This window comes from Fragaria vesca, linkage group LG7, assembly GCF_000184155.1.
Source record: "Fragaria vesca subsp. vesca linkage group LG7, FraVesHawaii_1.0, whole genome shotgun sequence".
NCBI classification, from domain to species: Eukaryota; Viridiplantae; Streptophyta; class Magnoliopsida; order Rosales; family Rosaceae; genus Fragaria; species Fragaria vesca.
Genome location: NC_020497.1, coordinates 15,136,321 through 15,151,496, shown reverse-complemented (window position 1 = coordinate 15,151,496; position 15,176 = coordinate 15,136,321). Strand labels below are relative to the sequence as shown.

The window sequence follows — 15,176 nt, the reverse complement described above, 5'->3', positions numbered from 1 at the left end:
TGATGGCAGATCACTAACGAGTGGCGGATCACTAGCAAGTAGCGGATCAAGAGTGAGCGGTTGTGAGATGTGGAGCGGTTGTGTGCGAGCGGTGTGCTCGAGGTTGAGCGGCTACAACCCAGGGATGAGCGCTGCAACTTGAGGAGCGATGATCTCCGAGCAGTATGCTATGAGCGGAGAACAAAAACTTGCATCTTCTTCTTTTTCTTTCTAGCGTTTCCTTACTTGGTGGGCGGATGTCCAGGTCAAGCGCTTGTCAGGGAGCGGAGGAGGCTTGAGGTTGAGCCATTGCAATATGGGATGAGCGGTTCTTCTCCTTGGCGGCTAAAGATGATGAACCGCTAGAGAATGATCCGCTCGCTGGGCGGTGTCCGTTAGGGTTTGAGCGGGATGCACTGAAGCGGCAACTAGAACAGTCGAACTCGAGTAGTGGAACTTGAACGGTTGGGAGCGGTGAGCGTGAGCGCTCGAGTTGGAGGGAGCGGAGTGCGCTAGGGCCGCACACGCTGGGACACTACGGTGCGCTGTGGCCCTTATGCTACACGCTGGCAGGTGAGGCGCTGGGGTGCCCTAGTGGGTTCCTTGTATCTGGGTGTCCATAGCACAACTTCATGGACTTTGTTTCTGACCGGTTCTTCATGATATTTTTTTTGTTTTTGTTTTGCTGAACCACTCTTTACTTTTTTTTATTTTTTATTTTTGAACCGCTAGACCATACCGCTTGTGTAGAGATGATCGAGAGTTGATGCTGGTCCGCGGCTCACGAAAATTTTCCACTCCCATTTTTTTGTCTTCTTTTAATTGGTTCTAGCAGAAGAGACGAGCGGGTCATGCTTGGTGTTTGGCATCACTGGCCCACCAAATGAACAAGTTAATTGTTCCGTTAGCTCATGATAAGTGTGACGAAGCCTTGTTAATCAGCTTCCCACAGACTGCGCCAATGTTGATGGAGTGGATTATGCGAGTTAATTCCTTGTATCTACGGATGTTGTTAATGGTTTAGAGATAATGAGACATAAGGTTTATAGTGGTTTACCTTGCCATCAATATTCAAATTGAGAAGCAATATATTGAAAATGGCCAAACGCAACTAAACCCATCAAATTGCAGCACCCTACCAATAGGAAAAAGTGAGAAATTACAACCCAGGTCGTAAAGCAACAACACAACCTGAAAAGCAAACAAAAAATAATCCTCAGATCAATAACCAACCCAGCTATGCCCAGCTATGCTATTCACGATCTGAACCCTAATCACAAACCAATTTCAGCACCACAAAACCAAAGAAGCAATCAGAGTATCAGTTTTAGATCGACCCATTCCGATAAAACCGTAACAGAAACCAAATTCATGTTACATAGGCGAAAAACTGCTCAAATGTTGTCAAACAAATTCAAACTCATTACATCGTTCCATTTGATGAAGTCGATTTCACCAAAGAAACTTGCCCTCCTACCTATAACATGAGAGGAAAAAAAAATCCCGTCCAAAACAGACTATAAGAGTCATTCATCACTTTGGTTTACCAATTTAAAAAACCTATAGGATTAGGACCCGAACATTACACTTCTAAGAACTTTTAGTGCACACCATATGTTTGATCCCGAAGCAATTTAAACAACTGCTTTTCTTTTTTTGTAAATTGGTAAACCAAAGTGATGAATGACTGTTATAGTCTAACACACCAAAGAAACTTGCCCTCCTATCTATAACATGAGAGGAAAAAAAAATCCATCCAAAACAGAAATCTACTGAAAATCCGAAGTATCATCTCCTTCATAAGTATCCGGTGTGTGTGTAACCGGAAACACACCGGTTCATAAGTGTACTTAGTAAGCATGAGAGAGAAATAATCGGGAAAAACTAACCAAATCTGGATCGAAGAAGACCTTGTGCAGAGAGATGAACAAAGAGAGGAGCGACGGCCCAAACTTTGATTAGCTTATTGACTTGTTCACGGAGATTTGAGAAGAGGTAGAGAGTGAGGTCTGAGAGAAAGAGGGATGACATATGCTCATGTGGTTCCAAGGGAAACGGGATCCTCTCCTCATGAGTTTTGCCTAATATTGCCTCATGAGAGAATCTCAGCCATCCAATTTTAATTGATGGCCAGGATTCGGCTTGCGCTCTTTTAAAAAAAAAATCTTCAAATTCTTTTTTTCTCAAATTCTCGTCTCTCTCCCAAATCAGAATCTTCGCTCTCTCTTACTTCAATTTTTTTTTTTGGGTACCCTGAATACCATCTATGAGTCTATGATTCTATGAGGATATCCTTCTTCTGCATAGCTGCCGAGCTGGTGTCTCCATTTTCTCATCATCTGTGCACTTCGAGTACTAAACTACTAATTCATCACCTATGAAATCCTTCAAGGGTTGATTGCATCATCATCATGGACTGTATCTATCTTGTTCCATGCCTTCACGATCTTCTAGTGTGCAATGCAAAGGCTTAATTAAAAGCTTTCAATGATGCTGGATTGCTCGAATTCCGAAGAAGAAACAGGGAGCTAAGCATGAACAACAGGCTTGCTATGGTTGCATTGGGGAAAAGAAAATATGCTTTGTTTTGAGTTAGGCAACAAATAATAACGTTCACACCAAGTAGATCTCGGTAATTATCGCAGTTTTTAAGCAATAGTAACGTCTAAAATTGAAAGAAGCAACAACGTACAACCTAAATGCTTGTTGCTACTATGTAACTGCATATTTGTTGATAACCTTAAAAAATAAAAAGTTTCTTTTCCTGTTATGTTGTGGTGTTTTAGTAAGGTTAACCTATTCTTTGTTTTCGTTTTGACTTGCACCACATTCAACAGTGATTACAAGTATTCAACAACAACCATTTATATAAGATGATCGTTAGGTTGTGATTAATCCAAGAGCGAGGGAGCGTGACAGCATCTCTGATATTCTCGTTCAAGCTATTCCCAGTTGTATATACATCGATCAGGTCCATGCACGCTAGCTTTGCAGGAACTTTGCAGGCTAGCTTCTACTAGTACGTACATCGGCATTGATGAGTTCTGAGAACTGGATAAACTTTGTGAATGTCAAACAACATCAACAGTGAGTCACTGTTAACAACTGAGCACAAAGACATTCAATGGGACGATCGATCTAGTCTAGTCCATCAATTGGCTCTAGATTCCTGGAACCTTTTCTGCTTTGTTTTAAGGAATCGAAACTAATACTACAAATGACAGAGATGTACCGGCAGAACAATCCAAGGGAAAACCGGAACCACCGAGGCCAAAGAGCATTGCAATGCATCAGTGACTTCTGCAAGTTCATTTTAGGGAGACGGCAAAAGTTCAGGTTATCCTATGGCAGAGCGTCAGATTGCGATATAACATCAGAAATCGCACAATACAAGATAACAGACAGAATGACAGGGTTTACGCTAGCACCATTGACATTGACATTAAATACCTAGCTTCTTAGCTAGTACTGTGAAGGACTGGTCGCATATATATTTAGCACAGTTCTCATACAAATATATAACATCAAAAGGAGTCTAGGGTTTAGGGTTTAGGGCATAACATAGCAAACACAGCTTACGTAGGGTGAGACTTGGGATTAATCTTAGGTCGGGCATGAACTAGAGCAGATTTTGGTTCAGTCTCTGGAGCACGGTTTGGACAATGTTGACGCCTGTGGGTGATACCACAACAGTTGCAACCCGTGACGGCAGAACCAGTAGAAGGTTGTGCATGAGAGTCATTAGTAGTATCAACACACGTTGTTTTTCTCTTTGAAGGAGCAAGCTCATTATTATTAGGACATACACGAATGTGGCGAGGGAGCCAGCGCCCGTAGTTTCGCTCTTGTTGTTGCACCGATGGTTCTTCAAACTGCTCGATATCTTTCTCTTTACACAATTCCCACCATTCACGAACTGTCGAACAAAAAAAAAGAAAAAGGAATCCTCAAAATGTTGGATGGGGTATTATTGATCCCGATGCCATCAACAAATAGATAAACAGGCACAAGTCTAATAAACCAATTAGATAATAAGTTCTCCGCAAAATGCAACTTTCTGTTTGTTAATTTGTTCCGAATGAAAATCAAACAAATTGTTTTACTGCCTATTACATAAAAATTCAGGTATAGAATTCAACAATGGCTCATGCATGCATCATATATTTGATTATCGAGTAGCACGCAGCTGTCCTTGCTCAACCTAAATTGCGGACAAACTACAACCAAAATCTCATCATAATTCCCATAAACTAAAATTGAACCAAACAACATACATGAAAGTGATGAAACAGTGACATAAATACCTAAACAATTACCATAAACTAAAATTTAAACCAATCAAAAGAACATACATGAAACCGAGACATAACCATCGTCCCAGAGATGCTGCTCGTAACCATATCTTGGCTTCTTCCACCGTCGGGAATCGTTCTGGTCCAAATCCGATATCGGCATCACTTTCATTAGCATGTTCATGGTCATGGTTGAAACTGGAGGTGTCGAGATCCAGATCTGTGGCCAACGTAACTCAATGACGGTTGGATTTTATATACGGCGAAATTAGGGTTTGGCGACGAGTTAGGCTTTATCTTCTCTTTTCTTGGTTGGGATTATGGTTTCCAAGTTTAAGTAGGAGTAATATTTTTAGACGAAACATACCGTTTGAACCCTAGCTAGTGTGAGGCATATGTCTTGCTACTGCTATCCAACCAAGTGTTGGTTGTTTTTTTTTTTTTTTTTTTAATCGGGTAGAGGAAATTTGCCTACATAGGAGGCTCATCTCGACTCCCATTATTTATATAAATAGATTGGTGATTGACTGGAGTTGAGATAAACATCTAATCAAGTCCTCAGTAAAACCGCATTTACTCGATCCCATATTATGGTTAAAGTGACAGTGAGAGTACAGTGATTTCTAACATAAATTGATTTACCCCTAACCTGGGGCCTTTTTAAGCTTTGAATTTGAGTCAAGATAGTTTTCCAAATGTTTCAGCACTAGTTCTTGTCTTTTTAGGGCAAATCTGTTTTAGTCAAACACGAGTATCTTGGCTCCATTTTGTAGCTACAACTGGCTAAGAGTACTGCTACTAGCCATGATCGGTATGTTAATAATGAGAATGAGGAGTCTCATTGTCGTACTGTCCCATATTGTCTTCTTTTTTTCTACAAATACTATCCCATATTGTCGACTCCATTATTTTGTGAAGATCTGTCATCTGATTTGGCTGTTGATGTTTGAAGACTGATCTATGACTGATGTTCCATTTTCTTTACCTGATTCTGCACTAAATCGACAACTCTGAGTTACTCAATGAGTCTAAGACGCACTTTGTAAATCCATATATCATATATAGTGATGAGAAACTAAGAACTCGGAGACTAGAAAACTATAAATGAGAAATCCACATTATTGATTATTCATGTGTTTGTGTACTTATAGAACCAAAATCAGGTAAACTCGATTTTTGTACAATAGTATTCGGGTGTCATTAGTCTGACAGAATCTTCAAGGCCCTATGGCGCCAAACAACTATATCCGAAGCTGCAAAACAAACTCCATTACAAAAAGGGATACACACATGAAGATGCCATAGGCTTCCCCACTTGTGTAAACCAAAAACTAGGATGCTTGGACAAACTTGTCTAAAGCAGATGTATCCAAAGCAGAGAACTCCGTCAAAGCAGCACGCGCAACATTTCCAAGTAATACAGCATCATCCTTGCTTGGTGCCTTCAGTGAAAAAGTTTCATTAGTCAGCAACACTTGACATGATTATAGGCAATCAAGAACCAAAAATCAGGTCGTCGTTTAGTGGTGGGTTTTAGTTACCTCTATGTTAAGGGGAAGTACAGGATCATGAAGCGAGAGTCTAAGAAGAAACCACCCACCATTCCCAGAAACTCGGACCTGTTTGCAAGAGCAAATAGGGGAAACATGAGCAAAACAAACTAATAGATGATGATGGTAAAGTGGATTCTAACATAAATTGACTTACCCCTTCATAGTTTACAGGGGCTTTTCTAAGCTTTGGATGCAATTCAATATAGTTTTCCAAATGTTTCAACACTGCTTCTCCATAGTCTCGGAAAGATCTGAAGCACAGAGTCGTCAGAAACATAAAGGTAAATACACATGCACCTAGACACATGGTAACAAATATTCAGAGAGAATAAGCATATTGAATGGCATACCCTCCTTGAAGATCTTGATGACTTTGATTGATCTTTAATCTCAGTTCCACTGAATAACCTGGTTCCTCCAAACCTTCTAAGAGATCAGTCAAAACTTTGCTGCCACCACCATGTCCTGAAGCTCTAGCTGAGGCAAGTTTATTTAAAATTTTGACCTGCAAAAATTTGCCATAGAACATTAAGTGCAGCAGCAGTAGAAACAACCATGCCAGAAAAGATGAAGAAAGATGAGAAAATTGACTAAATTTATAGCAATGAGTGAACTTATCAATCACAAAAATTTAATAGTGTAAAGGAGAACTCAATGCAGAGATGCATCAAAAACCTACCATGAGGTATGCACCATCATCAAGCCAATGGTTTTCCTTCAGAGCTCCATGGCCACTAGTTTCAATAGCCAGATGTGATTCCTCACCCACAGAGTTCTGTAAGCAATCTATACTTCAGTCACACAAGATTTTGCTTGATTCGTCTATGTTGATTCACACAGATTGTCAGCAGTTTGAACAAGATAAGTACACATTTTCCTTACCAAACGAATAGCTTCATCAATGACATTTTTATAGCCTCTTTTGAAACGGTGGTGCTTCCCCCCTACAAGAAACATGTAATTACCAGTACATTCAATAGAAAAGAAAATAAGTATACTATGAGTTTTCCTCATACCAAGTTTCTGCTCGATGAATGTGGTGAGACCATCTGAAGTGACACTGTCTGTGACAATAGTTGTTCTTGGATGCTTCACAAAATAACCAAAAAAAAAAAAGTTGATGATTCATACCAGAGTATATGAGCCAAATTACATAAGTTTGAGTCGAGTTCTTAATGCAATAAGAAGAAAATCTTACTTCCTCAAGAACAATGGCAGACATCAAGGCAATCAGCCGATTCCGATTGAACTCGCTGCCGGTAGAGTCCACAGCAGCAGATCTATAAAGCACTTGTCAGAGAGATGTAACAAGATAGAATATGATATATATTCATGGGTCACAAGAAAATTACCTATCAACGTCTGTATCAAAGATGATCCCCAAATCAGCTTTGTTATCAAGGACTGCCTGAGTGATAGCTTTCATGGCTGCTTTGTCCTCTGGGTTTGGAACATGGTTTGGAAACATACCTAAAATGACAAAAAAAAAAGTTCGTTGAATTAATAAATCGAATCCAGAGTAGAAAAAACTTTAAATGCCTAGAGCTCAATATTACCATCTGGCTCCAAGAACTGACTACCAGAAGTGACTGCCCCAAGAGGTTCGAGCACTTTTGCCTGTGACATCATTGAAACAAAAATTGTATCATCTTATAATTTCACATCAGTTCACATAATAACAATTGAACACAGGACATAAGCTAGATTGCTTCCAGCATAATATCAATTATACTCTCATGAGAGAGAAGATGTAGCTATCAATATAAACAGCCACATAGTAATATTCAAAACTTTTACAAAAAAGTTTGAGAGAGAGAGAGAGAGCAAGAGACTTACAGCAAAAAATCCTCCTGCTCCATTCCCTGCATCAACAACAATATGGAATCCTTCCAGTGGCTTCTCTAAGATTAAATAAGACCAAAAAAAAAATTGAAATAAGATCAATTTAGAAAGGCATTAACCAATATTTAATACTGAAAAGAACAAGTCATGTACCACTCACATAACCAATTCACGTAAGGGGTAAAGAGATTTGTCTTCAACTACTTTAACCAGTATAGAAGTGGTACCTATATTTCCTGCAGCTTTGCGAACTGCCTTTACAAGATCAGATGTATATATGTCCATGTAATTGACTCTCTTCACAGAAGCAAGTGCCTTTTCTTTTGAACTTGTCAAACCCTCCACTGTAAACTTAGTGTAAATATCTGCAGCACGCTCTAATATGTTTTTAATGTCAGCTTTCCCAAGCCCTCCAGCATTTGTGAAGAATTTGAATCCATTCCTGTTGTAAGGCAAATGACTAGCTGTTGTAACAGCGCAGTATGTTAGAACTTATAGCATGGGAAACTAAACTTGTAGATGATTAACATTAAGCGGCACAGAGCTCAGCCTTAACTTTTTAATTATAGAGAAGTGATTAGAAGTCCAAAACTCACATAGTTTAAACATGAACATGAGTGACTTACCTGTTATCATTATGGCCCCATCTGCAGGACATAAGAAACCATCATCTTTGGTAATTGTGCTATTAAACATGGCTGGTGTGGATGCCAATCTACATATAAAGAGGAAAAGGAAAAAAAATATTCAATGAAACATTACCTATTAGAGTAATACCAAGTAAAACAAGTATTCTTGGTGTGTGAATCCAATGCCACACATGCAAAATAATCAGAATGAAGCATATTGAATCAAATTGTCCTTGTATCATTTACAGTGTAGTTATGATTTGCAAAGCACAATCTCTTGTATGATTCATGTACACGGCATCAGACTGACCAATGGGTTGGCGAACAGTGGAATCATCAGTTTATTATAAAGGCAAATTTAACTACTTAGGATGGAGAGTAAACTTCTTATAATTAAATTTAGAGGTGCTGTAGTTCGTACATGCAAGTGATATCATCTCAGACTTACATTAGGAGGGATCAAAAGATGAGGATATCAAAACAAAAATCTTCTGTAATCATCTGCATAGAGATGCAAGTTAATGCTAATAATGACCTCAGTTCCTACTCTCCTGGTCTAGGTCAAAAAAGATAGTGACATTTGTGACCAGCTAAACCAATGAGATCAGCCAGGATCCAGAGTATCAACATCGTACCATCATCCATAATCATCGTACCATCATCCTTGATCTTTTTCATTCAACATGATTATCATCCAAAAAGTGGCAATGTAATAGTATGTATCAACAATGTGATAAAGATTTTCATCACCCACCCGTATTGAACAACACCCAGACCAGCACCAGCGATTCCTCGCGAAATTGCATCCTGGAAGTTGATCATTCAAAAACCAAATTGTCAATAACTAAGGAAAGAATAGTAAAACTTTGGAATACATTTCTAGAGTAAATAGTGTGAAGCTTTTCATTGGGTCTCTAATACACAGGATTCTATACTATGTCTAAAGCTCTGATACTTTTACACCACTGGTTGTTCCAGAAACTAAATTATCTTGACACGGAATAATATTCTAAGAAGTAGAAGCGCTGCAACCATTTTTAAGCCAACGAGGCAAGAAGTTTGATTAACACCACAGGCAAATTGATCCTCACTTTCAAATGGATCCTGCAGTATTTACTCTTGATCGAATTCAAGATCCCAACATCTATATTTCCTTTGTAATTCCAGTACAATTTTTCAATCATCTATAACTTTAGCATGTTCTTTCTTTTCTTTTAAGAAACTATAAGTATAAACATTTATTGCTTATATTTAACATAGATTAAGCACTGGATGCATACTTGCTGATATTATATGTGCTGAAAGATGTACACCACATAAAGAGTAATCAATCAAGCAATATGAATAACGTCAAATAACCAATCCTCAAACTGAAAGCATGCTGTTACGTTTTGGACATACCTCTAACTTTTGTGCAGATATTCGAGAATCATGGCCAATAGAAACTCTCAAACATTTAGAGTCGTCCTTCTTCTTTTCCACTAACCATGCTGCAAAACCAGCTGCTATTGCTTCTGCCACAGGTTCAGTCAGATTAAGCGGTTCTCCTTCAACCCCAGCAACAGCAACACCTCGAATATCACTGTATGTGAACATAAGTCCATTAAAGTAGAACCACTTTGCACTTGTTACAGAAACAAAGGAAATATACAAGCCTGAGAAGAAAGACTCGGGCAACCATAAGAGTGCAAGAAATTCCCAGGACCCAGACAAGTAGGACCTGCCAAATATAATAACATATATGGTGGCATCATTGGTACCTGCCATTTTGAAGCTTCAAAAAATCAACTTTTTCGAGATATGGTACTGCAGTTGTAGATGCAGCAGCTGCAAGAAAAGCCAATTTGAAGTTAATATATAAACAACTACAGGTAAAATATACAGAACCATATGGTAAAGATCAGAACCACGATGACAAGTTGAAACATTGACAAGAGACCAAAATTAAAGTGTCATTTGAAACCTAGGCCATCCAAACAAGAATAAAATTAAGTAAAAAAATAAATCTTCAATACCAAAAAAAGGTAGTCAGGAAAGAGTTGTGTTTTATGAGAAAATCGAGAGCACTAATTTTTCACTGATATTAACCTGGATAATAAGAGTCTAGAACAGACCATTGCAATGAACAGTTCCTCGCTTTACAAAACTGCTCTGGAATTTTGATAAGTTGCGCAATTGCATGGAAGGAATGGCAGTCCATGCTAACCTCCCTTGCTGTAAGGGAAGCACTTTGCGCATAAAAGGGGCACAATAGTCCCTTTGATATCGGTTGTCGAACTTCCTACTTAGTTGGTAGCATTGTGACACAGTAACATTTTCGACAATCTTCCCTGACATTGCTGCATAGAAGTTTCGCACTTTTATCAGATTTCATGGTCATAAAAGATTATTCATGATGGTTTATTATGGCTGGTGCTCTCCACTGGAGTATAGATAGTTGATTTTTATTCGCCAGCTCAAAACTATTAGACAGAGATGTTTCCATTTCTTTGGTGAAAGAGGTTTCGAAGATGAATACCACACTGTTTACCAACACGACTTGCAACAGTTTTTGTGAGTCTTAAAACCCATCTCCAGATAATGCTAAAAGTATATTTTGTGAGCTAAAAAGTGTCGAATTCTTCAAAAAGCTGCAATCGACTTGAATCATGAGGAAACTTAAGTTTCCATCATATTAAGATAGAATCAAATACCAAAACCAAGTCAATATCACTGTGAGCAAACCATAGTTCAGAATTTACCCAACAACCAAAAGCCCATATCTCATCTTCTATCAATACTCTACTCACTTCTAATCTAAACTAACTTCAAAGAAGAAACTGATAACCATCCAATATCTAGCAGCCAGAACTGAACTTCAAATCGTTCAAATGGAAATTCCATTACCAAAGTATTGAACTTTACAGTGGCTAATTACACTAATCAATCAATAATGAAAAACAATCGTTAAAAAGTTAAAAACTTTGAGATAAAGGACGGAGATTTCACCTTCCATTTTCGTAAAGCGAAAACTGAGAGTTTGTTGGTGGACAGAGCAAGGCGGAGAAGCCGATAGATGAGAATTGGAACATGGTGGAACTAACTATAGAGTTGGTCACTATGTTTGGAGCCCGCCAGCTGGCCATTTTTTTACTATTTTGATTTCTGCTATTTTATTTTCTTTAATGAAGAAGGTTAAAAAAAATAGTAATCGAGTGAGCTACTGCTCTGAGGTTGGGAGCAATTTATAGGTATGACCCTTCTTTAAGGGATATTTTTCACAAACCGAGGTTTGAATCAAGGACTTTTTATTTTATTTTCTTCTCTGATTGGCTATTTATTTCTTCTTTTTTTTTGTATGTGTTAATGTGTGTTTGTGTGTGTATTGCAAATATAAAAATAAAAATAAAATAAAAAAGTGTGTGTAGTGACGAGGCTTAAAAGCCTGTATAAGCTGTAGCTAAATCTGAATTTCATGTATATTTAAGAATTTTTGTAACAAAACTCAAGTTCAACAAAATAGTTGTATAGTCGTTAATTATTGCAATTCTTAACATTTTAAAAAGCGTGTGGTAAAGCTGTGACTTTGCAATGGCTCTGGTAGGGTTTCTCTCTAGCGACACAACATCTCGGGCTTCTTCTCATTCCGATTAGCTTGGGAGGTTTGGAGACGAAGAGTTCCTTCTTCGTTGACATGCTTCTTAACTTTTTGGAGGTTTTCTTCGTGTATTACTCCTGCTTTTACTTACCCTTCGATTTGTTATGGACATGGAATCTAACTTGTTGGTGTTTGAAACTAATCAGGTTGCTTCCGCCTCTACTCTTCTAACAGATGGTGGGGTATCCACAAGGGAGGTTGTGCACGTTAGCTTTGCTTCTGGTTTTGGCGGCGGAGCACCAATCTGGGTTATTCTACAACCTGATTTCGTCTTTTGATATGGGAGGAGGGGTTGTTGGAGAATAAAGTGTTGGCCAGGTGCGACTCAGCAGCAGCGAGATTGCAGTGGATGCTGATGGTGGAACTTGGATTGATTGGGTTGGGTGAGATTCTCTATGGAATAGAAAGAGCTTGGGCGTTTTACTTTAGGCTTTTGGACCTAAAGATTTAGGGCTTTTTGAATTTTTGTTCCAAAAGTTTATTTCAAAATTTTGTTTCAAACTTTTGTTCCAAATTTTTTGTTTCAAATTTGGATATCAACTCTCTATAGCTCGAAAAAAAAAGGGTTGTCTTCCACAAAGTGTTTGTTTTCTACGTCGTTCAGTCGTGTTACTTCTTCTATACCTCTTTTATAAAGGTGACACATTGTTGAGTTTCTCCTCTTCCATTTTATTCTCCACAAATAACCTCATATTTTCACGTCAAACAATGATCGTTTCACTCTTTAATCTTTTACAACATCATGAAGCATAATATTAGTATTAGTGGAACGACCAAGTTAGCGGAAGTCATGTTTATCAGGATTTTAGGTTAAGAGTGAAACAATAGGACATTTTTATTCCACAACAAAGATTTTGCCACATAACGTCCGGTCATGTTAAACCTTAGCATTTCCCTTGTAAATCCTCGAACTCTCATAAGGACTATACTCTTATATGATTTTTTGTTTTTTTTATGGAATTCAATGAAATAGGTTAGTAAATAATGCAAGATGAAGGAAATGCAAAATACAAATGTAATGTAGTACAACGTATGGCAATGATGCATATGGAAGTTAGGAAGTTAACTACAAAAATAAAATTTCAAGAACTCTCTAGAATCCCAAACAGGTTCAAGCAGCTTCCCGATAAAAAAAAGACAGAGTGCTTACCTATTAAACAAGTGAGAGATTCATATTAATGATAAAATTGGAAGTGACGCAACACAAGAATCTCTACTAGTATATAATAACAGTACAAACAATATGTTTATGGAAAAAGAATCATATACAGAAACTGTAAATTAAAGTCAAGTCACGCGTCATTCAAGTAAAGCAGGTTACAAACCTAAAGATACACTCACTCTAGGATAACAAGCATGGTGATAGAACAATCAAATTCTAAAACATTCTGTTTTTCACCCTAGCTAGCTAGTATTACTTGTTTAAAACTTTGAATGGAAACACAAAAATATAATATAGAGCCAAAAAGAGAGAGAGCAAACAACAACAATAGGTATCACAACTAAATAATATTAGAACCTGTAACTGGTTTAAATATTAGAATCACTACTCTTGATATCAGAGCATCGATTACAATCATTTCAAAATTTCTTCATCTTAATTTTTCCTAATTCATCCTAGTCCTTTTCTTCTCATATTTGTCCAAAGTCTTTTTTTTTCTTTTTCTTTTTTCTCTTTTTCCTCGTTTTCCAGCTCTTTCTTCTCTTCTTTCTCCTTACCCGAGAACCAGCTTATTACGACCGAGTACCACCTTCGCGTTTGTCATCTGAGGGCCTCCAAGTGTTGCACAATCTCATTGTCCTTCTGGACACGAGCAACGAGAGTTGAACAAGTGGCCTACAACTGCTCTGTAATACTGACATTTGAAGTCTAGAAGAACTTCTCCTTAGCAGCAGCCATTACTTTTTCCCAACCCTCGTTCAACTTCTCCTTATCGCTACCAGGAAGCTAGATACTTTCAGCCCCAATTCAAGAACAACATATGATAGAGAGAAGAAGCTCATCACCTGGATTGAGCGGGGGGAAATCCATGGTCGCCTCTCCTTCACCAATACAAAGCCTTCGTACTTGATTGCCCTCTTCGGCACGTCCTTCATCACTCGTTCAATCGTAATCGTCGAGGTTTGGCTAGAGCTGAGGTAAACTCTAATCAACAGAGGTGATTGGGTGTCGGTGTGTTAGAATGTAGATAAGACATTGTCACACCCTGACCTTAGGGTATAACTAATGTGATGGATTAAATCGAAAGAAATATTGGTGGATAATTTTATTTTTTTTTATAAACTTGGAAGGAATTAAGACATCATAACTAAATAACTAAAACTTTGGCTGCGTTGACATATTGGAGGAAGTAAGAATCATTCTGTTGAAAACAAGGAGATGAAATAGAATGGGCAACGTGTTCCCTTCTAGATGGGGACTAGATGATTCTACACCAATCAGATATTTTCCCCCAAAATTAATTAAATAACAACTACACATATATAAAAGAAAATCTGATTTGGAATTATAATTGGTAGTCCAAAATATAATCAAAATCAGAATCCTAGTCAGAGAAAAAAACACACAAAACCTAATTAAAATTGAGATCATTATAGACCACCCCCCTTAAAAAAATTTTGTCCTCGAAATTTTGAAGCTAACCTGGTAACGTGAGTAACGCAGATGATGCATTTTGCATTGAGGTTTGTCCCATGTAGCTTCTTGAAGTCATTGATGAGGCATTGATGCCACCACAAAACGTAGAACAGAGGAATGGTCACTCCCTGTAATGCCGGGTCTATAACGTATGTAATACGTATTCGTTCCTCACATGAAGAATTTGTCGCATTGATATCTGTACAGACATCCTCCCTGCTCAGCACACATGATGGAACTGATCTACTTCCTAGGATCATTAATGGACATGACGAACTGTAGCAAGCTGTAGAAGAAGTGCTTGACGTTGTGCTACTCCAATGATCTATTGTAGGATCTCAATCGACCGCATGTAATGCTCGAGTAACTTTCCCCTGCGAGCTCCCAATGATTATAGAAAACGTGTTCCCTTGCTTCAAATCATACGGGTGATCTCCTCTTATCAGCATATCTTTCCGGCCAACATGAGCAGTTATAAGATGTTGAATAAGCTGATCATGATCAGTTGCCTCCCGCACAAGATCAAGTCTTCAACGAGTTATTTCCTCTACTTGCTAGTAGAATGACGAACCACAAGGTAAACGACACGAATACTATCATGATAGT

At 38.2% G+C, this 15,176-nt stretch overlaps 2 protein-coding genes across 2 annotated transcripts; both read right to left on the bottom strand.

Moving 5' to 3' along the window:
• Positions 1 to 5,363: 5,363 nt before the first annotated feature.
• On the bottom strand, positions 5,364 to 11,360 carry LOC101296039 (phosphomannomutase/phosphoglucomutase-like). Its single transcript, XM_004307339.1, has 18 exons — positions 11,284 to 11,360; positions 10,410 to 10,634; positions 10,056 to 10,122; positions 9,697 to 9,877; positions 9,050 to 9,102; positions 8,293 to 8,381; positions 7,894 to 8,130; positions 7,661 to 7,725; positions 7,381 to 7,441; positions 7,177 to 7,294; positions 7,023 to 7,104; positions 6,841 to 6,913; positions 6,707 to 6,768; positions 6,504 to 6,599; positions 6,175 to 6,329; positions 5,979 to 6,075; positions 5,813 to 5,890; positions 5,364 to 5,713 (listed from the first exon to the last, which is right to left on the bottom strand). The coding sequence occupies exons 1-18, from the start codon at positions 11,288 to 11,290 to the stop codon at positions 5,603 to 5,605; spliced, it is 1,857 nt and encodes a 618-aa protein (XP_004307387.1). The 5' UTR covers positions 11,291 to 11,360; the 3' UTR covers positions 5,364 to 5,602.
• Positions 11,361 to 13,802: 2,442 nt separating this feature from the next.
• Positions 13,803 to 14,935, bottom strand: LOC101296155. The gene is made up of 3 exons (XM_004308739.1): positions 14,577 to 14,935; positions 13,940 to 14,078; positions 13,803 to 13,880 (listed from the first exon to the last, which is right to left on the bottom strand). The coding sequence occupies exons 1-3, from the start codon at positions 14,828 to 14,830 to the stop codon at positions 13,803 to 13,805; spliced, it is 471 nt and encodes a 156-aa protein (XP_004308787.1). The 5' UTR covers positions 14,831 to 14,935.
• Between the last annotated feature and the right edge of the window lie 241 nt (positions 14,936 to 15,176).

Excerpts from the sequence above, each read along its gene's own strand:
- LOC101296155 (XM_004308739.1), bottom strand. The coding sequence starts at position 14,830 with ATGATCCTAGGAAGTAGATCAGTTCCATCATGTGTGCTGAGCAGGGAG. Across the intron at positions 14,079-14,576 it reads TGCGTTACTCACGTTACCAG|AGTTTACCTCAGCTCTAGCC; the intron begins GTTAGCTTCAAA and ends TCTGTTGATTAG. Across the intron at positions 13,881-13,939 it reads TTTCCCCCCGCTCAATCCAG|CTTCCTGGTAGCGATAAGGA; the intron begins GTGATGAGCTTC and ends GAAAGTATCTAG.
- LOC101296039 (XM_004307339.1), bottom strand. Across the intron at positions 10,123-10,409 it reads AGGAACTGTTCATTGCAATG|CTGCTGCATCTACAACTGCA; the intron begins GTCTGTTCTAGA and ends CTTTTCTTGCAG. Across the intron at positions 9,878-10,055 it reads TTGAAGCTTCAAAATGGCAG|TGATATTCGAGGTGTTGCTG; the intron begins GTACCAATGATG and ends GTTCACATACAG.